This window comes from Salvelinus sp. IW2-2015, linkage group LG28, assembly GCF_002910315.2.
Source record: "Salvelinus sp. IW2-2015 linkage group LG28, ASM291031v2, whole genome shotgun sequence".
Taxonomy (NCBI): Eukaryota; Metazoa; Chordata; class Actinopteri; order Salmoniformes; family Salmonidae; genus Salvelinus; species Salvelinus sp. IW2-2015.
The window spans coordinates 4754859-4769463 of record NC_036868.1 but is presented as its reverse complement, the minus strand read 5'-3'; the positions used below and the strand labels follow the sequence as shown (position 1 = coordinate 4769463).

At 43.1% G+C, this 14605-nt stretch overlaps 1 protein-coding gene across 1 annotated transcript; it reads right to left on the bottom strand.

The window, feature by feature from the left end:
• Window positions 1-550: 550 nt before the first annotated feature.
• On the bottom strand, window positions 551-1546 carry LOC139023196 (putative proline-rich protein 21). Its single transcript, XM_070435737.1, has one exon. The coding sequence runs from the start codon at window positions 1544-1546 to the stop codon at window positions 551-553; it is 996 nt and encodes a 331-aa protein (XP_070291838.1).
• Window positions 1547-14605: the final 13059 nt, after the last annotated feature.

Here is a 14605-nt window from a genome sequence, read left to right as displayed (position 1 = left end):
GGTTGGAGGCATGGAGGTTATGCATGAGTCATGCGAGCATGGAGGTATGGAAAGAGGCATGGAGGATATGTGAGGCATAGGATGGGTATGGAGGATGGAGCATGGAGACATGGAGGATGGAGGATGGCATGGAGAGCATGTTGAGTATGGAGCTGGTAGGTGGAGGCATGGAGACATGGAGCATGACAATGAGCATGGAGTATGGAGCATGGAGGTATGGATGGTGCATGGAGGCATGGAGGCATGGAGAAGGGTATGGAATTATGGAGGCATGGAGCTATGGAGGCTATGAGGTATGGAGGCATGGAGCGAGGTATGGAGGGTATGAGGTATGGCATGGAGGTATGGAAGGCATGGAAGGAAATGGAGGACTATGGAAGGCTGTATGGATGGTATTGGAGTATGAGTATGGATGGACATGGAGGTATGGAGGCATGGAGGTATGGAGAAAATGAGGTCATGGAGGCATGGAGCGTATGAGGATAGGGAGGAGCATAGGAGGAGTATGGAGGCATGGAGCATGGCATGGAGGTATGGAGGGCATGGAGGTCTATGGAGGCATGGAGGCATGCGAGGTACTGAGCATGGAGGTATGGAGGTATGGAGGTCTATGGAGGCATGGAGCTTGGAGGTATGGAGGAATGGAGGTATGGAGGATTGGAGGCATTGGAGGTATGGAGGTATGGAAGACATGGAGGCATGGAGGCATGGAGGTATGGACATAGGTGACATGGAGTATGGAGGCATGGAGGTATGGAGGTATGGACATAAGAGGGTATGGAGGCATGGAGGTATGGAGGCATGGAGGCATGGAGCGTATGGAGTATGAGGCCATGGAGGCATGGAGGTATGGAGACATGGAGGCATTTGGCAGCATGGAGGTATGAGGTATGAGGGCATGGAGGTATGGTGGTATGGATGGCATGGAGGTATGGAGGCATGGAGCATGGAGGTATAGGAGGACAGGAGGTATGGAGGCATGGAGTGTATGGAGGACATGGAGGTATGGAGGTATGGAGGCATGGAGGCATGGAGGCATGGAGGTATGGAGGTATGGGAATGGACATGGAGGCATGGAGGTATGGAGGTATGGAGTTAGGAGGTATGGAGGCATGGAGGTATGGAGGCATGGAGGCATGAGGTATGGAGGCATGGAGGTATGGAGGCATGGAGAATGGGATGGCATGGAGGCATGGAGGTATGGGAGGTTTATGGAGGCATGGAGGTTGGAGGTATGGTAGGCATGGAGGCATGGAGGTATGGATGGCGTGGGTGCATGGAGGTATGGAGGCATGGAGTATGGAGGCATGGAGGTAATGGAAAGGCATGGAGGTATGGAGGATGGAGGAACATGGACAAGGTATGGAGGCATGGAGGTATGGAGACATGGAGGCATGGATACGAGATGGAGGTATGGAGGCAATGGAATGGTATGGAGGTTATGGAGACATGGAGGCATGGACTGGTATGGAGGCATGGAGGAGGAAGGTATGGAGGTATGGTGGGCATTGGAGGCATGGAGGGATATGGAGGCATTGTGAGGCATGGAGGTTATGGATGGCATGATGGTATGGAGGATGACATGGAGGTATGGAGGTCATGGAGAGGCATGGAGTATGGAGGCATGGAGGCATGGAGTATGGAGGTATGGAAGCATGGAGGTATGGAGGTATGGGAGGCATGTGATGGTATGGCAGCTATGGAGGCATGGAGGCATGGAGGCATGGAGGCATGGAGGTATGGAGAGCTATGGATGGCATGGGATGGATAGGGCGAGAGGAGTGGAGGCATGGAGGTATGGAGGCATGGAGGCATGGAGGTATGAGGCATGGAGGTATGAGGAGGCATGGAGGTATGGAGGTATGGAGGTAACAGGGAATAACTGGATTTGCCTCCACGATTCTCAAAACCACCACACACACACAAACACACACCACACACACACACTCGCACACACACACACACACACAAAAACACAAACACAAACACACAAAAATACATTTGGGACACAGATATTGACTTGCATCATATACAGTCTCATACACACATCAGAAATAATCTCCAAAGAGCAGTGTTCTAACACTTCACAACAGACTAATCAATGGATGCTAGCGCTACTAGAGCTAAGTTCACTACACTTACATCACACATTAAACATAAAGAATCCCAACAAGGATAGAGCCAACAGTCACTCTAGCTAGGCCAGTGTCACAGTCTCACAAACACAGCGTCATTCACGGACATCAGTCCAAATAAAGTTTTATAAATATACAGACACGGAGTATGTAGCTGGGCAAACAGGCCGGGCCACACAAGCAGGAGGGTAATAGCTCGTAATTTAGCTGCCCAGGAGTAATGCCCAACTACCTGACAGACATGTCAGCCCCAAACCTGATGCAGCGCAGGTGCTTGTATTACAGGTCAAGGGTCAGGTCCAAGAGCAGCGTTGTGAGTTGCTGGCTGGGCTGGCCCAACGAGCTTGCACAGCTGTCTGACTGCGGACTGGGGGGTGTCCCAAATGGCACCCTTTCCATATATAGTGCACTACTTTTGGGCCCTGGTCAATAGTAGCGCTCTATATAGTGGAATAGTGGTTCCATTTGGGACTCACACTGGGTAATGTGTTAGTGGTGAACTGAAGCAATCCCAGACTGCTAAACTTCTAATAATACATGAAACATCTCTTTCTTCTCCAAGGTCACTGTTGCTGTGTGTGCAAATTCACATATTATCGGGGCATTTTGTGTGGCTTTAATTTTCACTGGGCAAAGAGAGGCAGTTGCATCTCTGTGACAAGTTCGGTTTTCACTTTCTCTGTTACTTGACTGGTGTCGAAAAGTTAGATCGTTTTCCTATTCTGGAGTAACAACTAGCTCACCAGGGCTTTCCAAACTGCCTCTCTTGTAAAGAAACAGCCCAGGTTTAGTTGAGATTTCCTCTGTACTTTTTATTAATATGGATGGTGGGTAGAGACCGGGTAGGTCTGTAGAGTCTGTCTCTCTTCTCCTATGAGAGAAAATAACGATGAAGTACCACAGAGAGATACGTCCTTGCCTTGGAAAGCCGCTCGAGCGTTTCTTCTGACATTGTATCAGTGTTCTCTCAGTCGTCTATCTTTCTAGTGTTCTATCTACTACTCACTTCACCGGTCCTGTGACAAAGGTTACTCTGTGCTTTTCTGTTATATTAGTTGTTCAAGGTTGTGGATCTTTAGGAAGAAGAAAAACTGCAGTGCTCAGAGAGATTATGAGTAAAGGAGTTTACAATATAACACAGACAGTAGGTTCTATAGGGACTACACCATGCTTCATAGAGAATAGCCATAAAGCAAGCATTTTAGTCCAGGCTTAATTTATGTTCTGGGAAACACACAGTTTGCATTCATTGAAAGAAGGAAACCAGTGTACAGAGTTAAATCTTAACTTGATTCACTCCGTTTTGTCTATCGAGAGAATTTTCCCTGCGAAATGTTTGGCTTCAGGGAATTCATTAGAAATACGCCTAATGTAGATTACCTCAAGGGATGTTTGACCCAGCGCAATACAGGTATGTAGGACGGTACAGTTCTAAACATTGTAAAAACGTTGTGCACGAGGTTCTCTTTGTCCTTCTAATGCTACACACAAAAATACATTTGGGACACAGATATTGACTTGCATCATATACAGTCTCATACACAACATCAGAAAATAATCTCCAAAGGAGCAGTGTTCTCTTAACACACTTTACACTGGATAGAGCAACAGTCACTCTAGCTAGGCCAGTGTCACAGTCTCACAACACAGCGTTCATTCACGGACATCAGTCCAAATAAAGTTTTATAAATATACAGACACGGAGTATGTAGCTGGGCAAACAGGCCGGGCCACACAAGCAGGGAGGGTAATAGCTGTAATTTAGCTGCCCAGGAGTAATGCCCAACTACCTGACAGACATGTCAGCCCCAAACCTGATGCAGCGCAGGTGCTTGTATTACAGGTCAKGGGTCAGGTCCAAGAGCAGCGTTGTGAGTTGCTGGCTGGGCTGGCCCAACGAGCTTGCACAGCTGTCTGACTGGGACTGAGSGGGTGTCCCAAATGGCACCCTWTTCCATATATAGTGCACTACTTTTGGGCCCTGGTCAATAGTAGCGCTCTATATAGTGGAATAGGGTTCCATTTGGGACTCACACTGGGTATGTGTTAGTGGTTGAGACTGAAGCATCCAGACTGCTAAACTTCTAATAATACATGAAACATCTCTTTCTTCKTAAGGTCACTGTTGCTGTGTGTGCAAATTCACATTATCGGGGCATTTTGTGTGGCTTTAATTTCAACTGGGCAAAGAGAGGCAGTTGCACTCTGTGTGACAAGTTCGGTTTTTCACTTTCTCTGTTACTTGACTGGCTRGAAAAGTTAGATCGTTTTCCTATTCTGAGGTAACAACTAGCTCACCAGGGCTTTTCCAAACTGCCTCTCTTGTAAGAAACAGCCCAGGTTTAGTTGAGATTTCCTCTGTACTTTTATTAATGGATTGGGGTAGAGACCGGGTAGGCTGTAGAGTCTGTCTCTCTCTCTCCTATAGAGAGAAATAATGATGAAGTACCACAGAGAGATACGTCCTTGCCTTGGGAAGCCGCTCCGAGGGTTTCTTTGACCTCATTGTATCAGTGTTCTCTCAGTCGTCTATCTTTCTAGTGTTCTATCTACTACTCACTTCACCGGTCCTGTGACAAAGGTTACTCTGTGCTTTTCTGTTAATTAGTTGTTCAAGGTTGTGGATTCTTTAGGAAGAAGAAAAACTGCAGTGCTCAGAGAGATTATGAGTAAAGGAGTTTACAATATAACACAGACAGTAGGTTCTATAGGGACTACACCATGCTCCATAGAGAATAGCCATTGAAAGCACATTTTAGTCCAGGCTTAATTTATGTCTGGGAAACAGACACAGTMTGCATTCATTGAAAGAAGGAACCAGTGTACAGATGTTGAATCTTAACTTGATCACTCTTTTGTCYTGGAGAATTTTCCTGCTGCATCAGGAAGTTCAAATGATAATTGTGATTCCTTGAAAATGTGCAGTTCTCTTTCTCTACATACAGGGGCAGTTGAGTCATTAGGATCAGGCTTGATATCAAAATAATATTATCTCTCGCTCTCTCAAACGCTAGGCCTAGGTCCTATTACTGCAATATTCAAATATACAAAAATGTATKTGAAATACAGCTTAATAACACAATATACAGTGCATTCAGGAAAGTATTCAGACCTCTTACCTTTTTCCACATGTTGTTACGTTACAGCCTTATTCTAAAATTGATTAAATAAATAAAAACTCTCAGTAATCTACACACAATACCCATAATGACAAAATGAAAACTGATTTTTGAATATTTGGCAAATGTATAAAATAAAATAAAAATGACATACCTTATTACATTACATTTGCTATGATACTCGAAATTGAGCTCAGGTGCACCCTGTTTCAATTGATCACCCTTGAGATGTTTCTARGACTTGATTGGAGTCCACCTGTGTAAATTCAATTGATTGGACATGATTTGGAAAGGCGCACACCTGTCCATGTCAGAGCAACAACCAAGCCATGAGGTCGAAGGAATTTTCCGTAGAGCTCCGAGACAGGATTGTGTCAAGGCACAGATCTGGGGAAGGGTACCAAAACATTTCTGCAGCATTGAAGGTCCCCAAGAACACAGTGGCCTCCATCATTCTTCAATGGAAGAAGTTTGGAACCACCAAGASTGAGCAATCGGGGGAGAAGGGCCTTGGTCAGGGAGATGACCAAGAACCCGATGGTCACTCTGACAGAGCTCCAGAGTTCCTCTGTGGAAATGGGAAAACCTTCCAGAATGACCAACGTCTCTGCAGCACTCCACCAATCAGGCCTTTATGGTAGAGTGGCCAGACGGAAGCCACTCCTCAGTAAAAGGCACATGACAGCCCGCTTGGAGTTTGCCAAAAGACARCTAAACGGTTCTCAGACAATGAGAAACAAGATTCTCTGGTCTGATGAAACCAAGATTGAACTCTTTGGCCTGAATACCAAGTGTCAAATCTGGAGGAAACCTGGCCCCATCCCTATGGTGAAGCATGATGGTGGCAGCATCATACTGTGGGTGTGTTTTCCAGCGGCAGGGACGGGGAGACTAGTCAGGATCGAGGGAAAGATAAACGGATAAAAGATCCTTGATGAAAACCTGCTCTAGAGCGTTCAGGACCTTAGACTGAGGCCAAGGTTCACCTTCCAACAGGACAACGACCCTAAGCACACAGCCAAGACAACGCAGGAGTGGCTTTGGGACAAGTCTCTGAATGTCCTTGAGCGGCCCAGCCAGAGCCCAGACTTGAACCCAATCTGACATTTCTGGAGAGACCTGAAAATAGCTGTGCAGCAACGCTCCCCATCCAACCTGACAGAGCTTGAGAGGATCTCCAGAGAAGAATGGGAGAAACTCCCAAAATACAGGTGTGCCAGAGTCACACCCAAGAATACTCAAGGCTGTAATCGCTGCCAAAGGTGTTTCAACAAAATACTGAGTAAAGGGTCTGAATGCTTATGTAAACGTAATATTTCCGTTTTTTTTATTTTGTATAAATTAGCAACATTTTCTWWAAAAAAATGTTGCTTTGTCATTATGGGGTATTGTGTGTAGATTGATGAGGGCAAAAAAAAGGAATAATTTKATCCATTTTAGAATAAGGCTGTAACATAACAAAATGTGGAAAAAGTCAAGGGGTCTGAATACTTTTCAAATGTGCTGRAGATATTAGTCTCCACTAGGCTGCGACATACACGTGTGAAGTGTATCCAAAGGTTATGAATGAACTGTCGAAATGTAGTTCAGTCGTGGTCTGAGCTGTTTTTGTGGTTAGGGCTACTACCTTCAACATGTAATGTAAACCTACAGCGTCAGCCTGGGTTTGATTCCAGCCCATGTACTTTTGGCACAAATAACTCAATCCCCCCGATTGACTTYATTTAGTTACACACTTCAAATATGGACAGTACAGGGATATTTGACCCCAGATCTTGATAAGAAATGACCATACCAGACACTGGTGGATAACATAAATAGTAAAATAATAACAGTAGGCTACACCAACATTAGTTTCCATTCATACAAAGTTTTCATRCATAAAACGATMAAATACTTKATTTCTATTGTACGGAACGCTTGTCAAATAGATAAATCGCCCTCAGTCAGGACAACATTTTAAAAGGACTAAGTTTTTCCAATGACAACACCAAACAGAGGGCAAACATATCTTGAAAGACTTTGGTTGCAAGCAGGACTAAGGCAGAGGAAGAGGCGAAGCGAGAGGCCTCGCTCTACAAAATCTGTCAAGAATAAGCCAAGCGTTTCTATGGGCTTAARATGCAGWCCTAAGCTTGTRGCCTGSCTTCCTGCCTTGGGGACAACGACTCCCATTGTTAGGGCGGAGACATGAGCATCTCGTCATTATGTACAYATCTCTGACTAAGGTTACACCAACCACATCTTTTATGGAGCGGTAATGATTATGACCAATAATGGTTGAGATCAGCTGTGTGGYTGAATAATAACACATATTGATCGTTTAACAAGACATCAGCTGGCGATAATCTTAGTTTCATCGTTGGTTGTTATGTGATTATATTCCAATAGGCTACATTCTGTAGGCTAACCGTTAGCCTATCCATTGTCACATAATGAAAGGTGTTAAAACCGATAGTAGGCTAGCCTACTGTTTGTGTTTCCCTGGCTGAGTTGATGAGCTGATTTGGGCCATGGGACTGACAAATGAAGGCCTACTGTTGAGCGATACACTTCCCTCCAGTGTGTATGCTCGACAAAGTTGTATACAGTAGTTAGGCTAAGTATAATTTGCAGAGGTGGGTAGAGTACTGAAAATCTGTACATACTGTAAGTAAAAGTACTGTTACTTAGATTGTCATTTTCTCAAGTAAAAGTAAAAGCAGCCGTCTTAAGAAACTACTCAAGTAACAGTAAAAAATGTATCCGTCAGAAAACTAGTTACAAATTTASTACATTTTTAGGTAATTTTTTACACCTTATGGTAGACTGTGACAGAAAAAAAAAAGTTAAACAACTTGCAATTGATTTGACATTCATTTATTATTTAATCTTGCCAGCACCATCTTGCAGATGTCCTCCAGTCCAGCACAGGGTGTAATCATTACGCAGATTCTGTTGCAAAACGTTTTGCAACAGAAAACATTTACTCCAAACGGAAAACGCAAATGAGACTGACATCAAACGAAGTCCAGAGACTGTACGGTTTCAATTACCGTCTTATTCAAAGTTGACTTAATATCTATCAATGTGGTTCAATTTCATAAAAAAGTAAATTGGTACACAAGAAACTGGAATAATTTAACAATTTCAATAGRATTCATGAAAAAAAAAATCACAATATAATTTCAAGTGATGTTGAATGCGTACTAATAATATTTACACCAAGTGTGATGTTTAATTTTGAACTCAGAATGAAATATCAAGGAGGATCAGGTAAGTGTTGCAATACTTATAATATGTGTGTGGTGTTAGACAAGGTCTCTGATGCTAACAGAGAAATGTATTTTCTTGGTGACCTGAACATTGACTAGTTATCATCTAGTTGTCCTCTTAAAACTTCTTATGGCTGCAATCCCGTAGATGGGATGATATGACATACAGGTCATGTGAAAGTGCAGGGACCAAAAATTCAAAACAAGCAGAAATCTCATAAATAAAATTCCTCGAGACATACATGTTTTCTTATACCATTTAAAGGTAATCTTGTTGTTAATCCCACCGAAAGTGCCGATTTCAAAGTAATGCTTTTCAGCGAAAGCACTACAAACGGATATGTTAGGGCACACCAAACCCACAATAAGTGTCACAGCAATCTTTTTCCAGCGAAAGATAGCAGTCACAAAAAAGCATAAATATAGCTCAAATGAATTCACTAACCTTTGATGATCTTCATAGGATGACACTCACTAGGACTTCATGTTACACATATCCATTGCATGTTTTGTTTGATAAAGTTCATATTTTATATAAAAAATCTGAGTTTACATTGGCGCGTTATATTCATAGTTGTTCAAAAAACATCCAGTGATAGTGCATAGCCACATCGTTTCAACAGAAATACTCATCATAAAATGTAGATGATAATACAAGTTATACACATGGAATTATAGATATGCCTCTTCCTTAATGCAACGCGCTGGTGTCAGATTTCAAAAACTCTTTAACGAGGAAAAGCAAACCATGCTAATATCTGAGACGGAGCTCAGAACAGAGAGTCAAATTAAGCCGCCATGTTGGAGTTAAGAGAAACCAGAAATTACATGATAAATGTTCCTTTTCTTTGATGATCTTCATCAGAATGCACTCCCAGGAATCCCAGGTCCACCATAAAGCTGCTTGATTTGTTCGAGGTAAATCGTCCGTCTATTTATGTCCAAAGAGACGCTACTTTGGGTTATGGCGTGTTCGGTAAGCAATTCAAAGTCACAAAGCGCGTTCACTAAAACGTGACGAAATGTCCAAAAGTTCCGTAACAGTTCAGTAGAAACATGCTCAAAACACGATTTAGTTGAATCAATCTTTAGAATGATTAGTTAACAATCAACTTGTGAATGAACGTTCCACACGGAAGAATTCATTGAACTCTCGAGATGAAGCGATGGAACGAGACTGCCTCTCATAGTGAACGCGCGCTGGTCAAAGCATGGTGCACCTCATGGCATGGTTACTCATGTCCTGTCTCTTGGCGCCCCCGCTTCACAGTATAGAGGTCACAGACAAAGTTCTATTTATCGTTGACCATCTAGCTGGAAGTCGGTAGGAAGTGAAGAAACTAATCCATATCTCGCTGTAATTTCAATGGGAGGCTTGGTTGAAAGTCTACCCGCCTCAGAAAAAATCAAAAACAGGAGTGGAACTTTCTCAGGTTTTTGCCTGCCATATGACGATGTTCATGTGATTCATACGTCCACAAGTGACATAAGTTCAAACAGCTTTTTAGAAACTTCAGAGTGTTTTTTTATCCAATAGCTAATAATCAATATGCATGACATTGATTAGCAACTATGACTTGAGGAGCAGGCCGTTGTTGACTGGCTGGCACCTCTCGGTGCACCTTTCATCATCTAAAGCTACAAAAGTTACTGCCGCGCTCCTGAGCCTATAAGAAGTTAAGAGGAAGCTTGTCTTTACTGTGACGTAATGCTGTACATGACCCGAGTCGTTATCACTTAACACAACTAGAGGGCATACCAAAGTGTTGGATCTGACATCCACTTGTATTGATCAATTTCTTCACCATGCTGCAGAGCTTTGCTCCAAAGCAATATATCAGTTCCGCATTGGCTGTAGGACATAACATTGTGGCAAGAAAGGAAAGCTAAAGTACCAAAGCAGAGCCTAAAGTTATTTATAAGAAATCATAGAAAATGTTTTCTGAAGACTCTTTTGTTGAAGATATAACATTGGTTTATGTTGGTCTGATCTGTAAAATTGAGTATTTGGTAACTGATTCATCCTGCCCGATCTGTGTTTGACCAGACCATGGCACCCTGTTAAGAAACTAACTATGAGYACTGTACAGCCGGTATGATGCATTTTGAATCATATGATGCAAAACGCATCATACTGGCAGTATATCGATGTTTTTAAAGTTATATATCTTGAAAACTTGTTTSCTGACATGCAAAACATTTMGAAACTATATCAACAATGGACTAATGAAWCAAACACCAAAAGATTGTTTTTAGGTGGAGTTTTGATGACAAGCTATTTCGAATACATTTAAATCGCTCATACAGACGTAAACGGGAACCAAAATGATTGATTAATGAAACAAAAATTGGGAAAAAACACAACATTTGGAGTTAGGTTTTCATCCGACAAGTAACGATATAATAATATAATATATCTATGCATCTAATATCTATCTAACTGAAGTGATTTGGTAAAATGTAACAGAGTAAAAAGTAAGTTACTTCCTTCAGAAATTACTTGAACAATTGTACAAGTACAGCCAGCCCACTGAGAGTAACTAGAAAAGTACTTGTTCCTCCAAAAATTCTAAGGTCAATGGGTCAGATTCTAACCCATGACGAGTGTYGCACGTGTGTGCCGGAGTCAGCGGCTGTAAATGCTGGATCAAACAGGAACTGAGGTGACCGCCTATTGCTCGCCTTGAACATATAATAAAAATACATCTACTGTAACGGCTGTCGTCTTCCTCGTCTGAGGAMGATAAGTTAGAAGGATCGGAGGACCAATGCGCAGCGTGGTAATTGTTCATCTTACTTTAATAAAGGTGAACACTCAAAATACAAAACAACAAAAGTGACAACCGAAACAGTTKTATCTGGTGCAGACACACAAAGACTGAAAACAACCACCCACAAAACCCAACACAAAACAGGCTACCTAAATATGGTTCCCAATCAGGGACAACGATTGACAGCTGCTTCTGATTGAGAACCATATCAGGCCAAACACAGAAATAGCAAAACATAGAAATACAAACATAGACTGCCCACCCCAACTCACGCCCTGACCATACTAAATAAAGACAAAACAAAGGAAATAAAGGTCAGAACGTGACATCTACCCCTACAAATACTGTATGTCCATTTATTATAATCCACATAAAATTCACACAAGACCCGCTGCAGCCTACACGTAGCCTACATACTATAGGCTACTTGAACTGACGCCCAGAACTGACGCCCAGACCTGGAGTCTAAGTTATTGTATAGCCTACAAACACCGCTTCCAGCTGCCCACTGCTCAAATCCTTCTGCTGTAGGATTATTTTCCTCCTGCATTAAAAGGGGTCAAATTAAGATCCGACCTCTGTAGTGGTCATAGCTAGGCTATATTCTAATGAATTGCCAATAACGAATGCTAAACAGGGTTCACTTTGAACATATAAGAGGGTCTTAAAGGGAGCCATTGACATAGCAACAATAGCTGGCCCTGGTCTGAATGGCCTCCATAGTAGCCTCCCCTCTGTCCTGTGACAGTAGTTGGAGTGCCTGAGGTGGGGTCTCAATTCCCCTCCTGTGTTTTGACACCTGTTTGCATTTGGAGACCAGCAGCAGTGAGAGAGAGAAAGTGCTATTGTGACTGACCACCCACACAGCTGGCTCAAGTGTGAGACCGACTCACTGGCTGAGTGACTGGGCTGGAGTTGCATAAGAGATGTATATCTATATAGGCCATCTGCTCTGGAGCGGAGAGCAAAACCAATCTATTCTAAAGAGCGTCACCTCAGCAAAAGAAGTGTGACATTTGTAAAGTAGTGATGCTGTGAGGGGTTAAGAGGAAGSAGGGATTGTGGGAGAGAGAGAGGGACCAAAAACAAATCATAGATCCCAATTCTCCACCATTTTCCGGAAGTGTGCACTTGCAAACTTCCTGTCATGGATTTAAAAGCATAGGAGTGGTGTAAGCATTGGCTGGAGGGAGTTTCCAACAATGTGAGAAAGTGTGCAAGTGTACACTTTGGGAAAAGGGTGGAGAATGGGGATGCAACTGAAGTAAAGTCTGTTAATTTATTTGATAGTACTACTTCAAAAATAGTAACACCGAGGTACGAAATGAGGGGGGAAAGTGTATAAAAATGAAGTCCTGTGATAAAGAGCCAGGACAGAGAATACATGCAGTGTCTCCTGTTGTTGCCCTACATGTGTCCCCCCCCTGCCCTCCCCAGTGGGGAAGACTAAGTGGCTGAGACAAGGGGTCGGAAAAGTCAATCACTCGGTCATCCCTCGAGATGCCTCCCTCCCTCCTAGCCTCTCACACACATGTATCTCCCTCCCTCTCCCTCCCTCTCCCTCCCTCTCACTCACACTCTGAGGAAACCGCAGAGGAGGGTGACATCAGTCAGCGCCTACATGCCCCCCAGTGTTTCAGTCTTATTTTGTGAGCCTTTCTCAGTACAGAAGAACAGCAGCCACAGCAGGAGAGGTGTCGGCCCCTGGCATCACACAACATTCTCTCGCTCATGTCTTATCACTCTGTCACTGTATGGGGTCCCAGGGCAGCCATTTAAGAAATGCATAGGTATGTCCAACATGGCACCCTATTTCCTATATAGTGCACTACTGTTGACCAGGGTCCAATAGGGGCCCTGGTCAAAAGTAGTGCACTGTTTAGGGAATAGGGTGACATTTGGTACTCATCCATAGACACTTCCTTCCTTCCAAGATGTCAGCAGGCAGCACTACCTACCAGTCTACCCTCCCTCCAATAGTCCCCTCCGATAGTACAGTCTGTTCTTACAGTAAATGCTATTTTAGACCCTCAAGTCACCTGCTCTCCATCTCTGGGCTAACAACTGTGATTAGATAATGTTTCCTTAAGTTGCCCACTGTAGTATACTGTAGTATTTACTCTAGTGTTTTTGCAGAGATTCCTGTAGTATTTACTATAGTGTTTTTGTTGTATAATCTTTGACATAGAAGTGGAGGCTTTCTCATTGAGGAAACCTACTACATAAATAATGAGAAGAGCACATTTTCACAACCTGGTAGGTAAGACTGAGGTCTGAATGGATAGTTCAGAGCCTCTGCTCTTTTGCTCAACAACCTGTAGGTATGGACTGGGTCTGAATGGATAGTTCAGGAACTCTGCTTTTCCCATAACCTGTAGGTATGACTGGGGTCTGAATGGATAGTTCAGAGACTCTGCTCTTTTCCATAACCTGTAGGTAGACTGGGGTCTGAATGGATAGTTCAGAGACTCTGCTCTTTTCCAAACCTGTAGGTATGACTGGGGTCTGAATGGATAGTTCAGAGACTCTGCTCTTTTCCATAACCTGTAGGTATGACTGGGGTCTGAATGGATAGTTCAGAGACTCTGCTCTTTTCCATAACCTGTGGTATGACTGGGGTCTGAATGGATAGTTCAGAGACTCTGCTCTTGTTCCACAACTGTAAGGTATGACTGGGGTCTGAATGGATAGTTCAGAGACTCTGCTCTTTTCCATAACCTGTAGGTAAGACTGGGGTCTGAATGGATAGTTCAGTGTCTTCAGAAAGTATTCACACCCTTTGACTTTTTCCACATTTTGATGTGTTACAGCCTGAATTTTAAATGGATTAAAGATGTTGTGTCACTGGCTTACACACAATACCCCATAAAGTCAAAGTGGATTTATTTTATAATTTTTTTTACAAGTTAATGTCACGGACGTGTGGAGAGACGTACCAAGGGGCAGCGTACGTAGAGTTCCACATCTTTATTACTGAGTGAAACTTCAACAAAACCAAAAGAATAAACGAACAACGAAACGTGACTAAGTGGTGCACATGCACAAACACAAAACACAATATCCCACAAACACAGGTGGGAAAAATAGCTACTTAAATATGATCCCCAATTAGAGACAACAACAAACAGCTGCCTCTAATTGGGAACCACATTAGCACCAACATAGACATAGATATACTAGATCACCCCCTAGTCACGCCCTGACCTACTATACCATAGAGAACCAAGGGCTCTCTATGGTCAGGGCGTGACAGTTCATAAAAAATTAAAGCTGAAAATATCATGAGTCAATAAGTATTCAACCCCTTAGTTATTGCAAGCCTAAAT

Coding starts and splice junctions, on each gene's coding strand:
- LOC139023196 (XM_070435737.1), bottom strand. CDS start 1,546: ATGCCTCACAATGCCTCCATATCCCTCCATGCCTCCAATGCCCACCAT.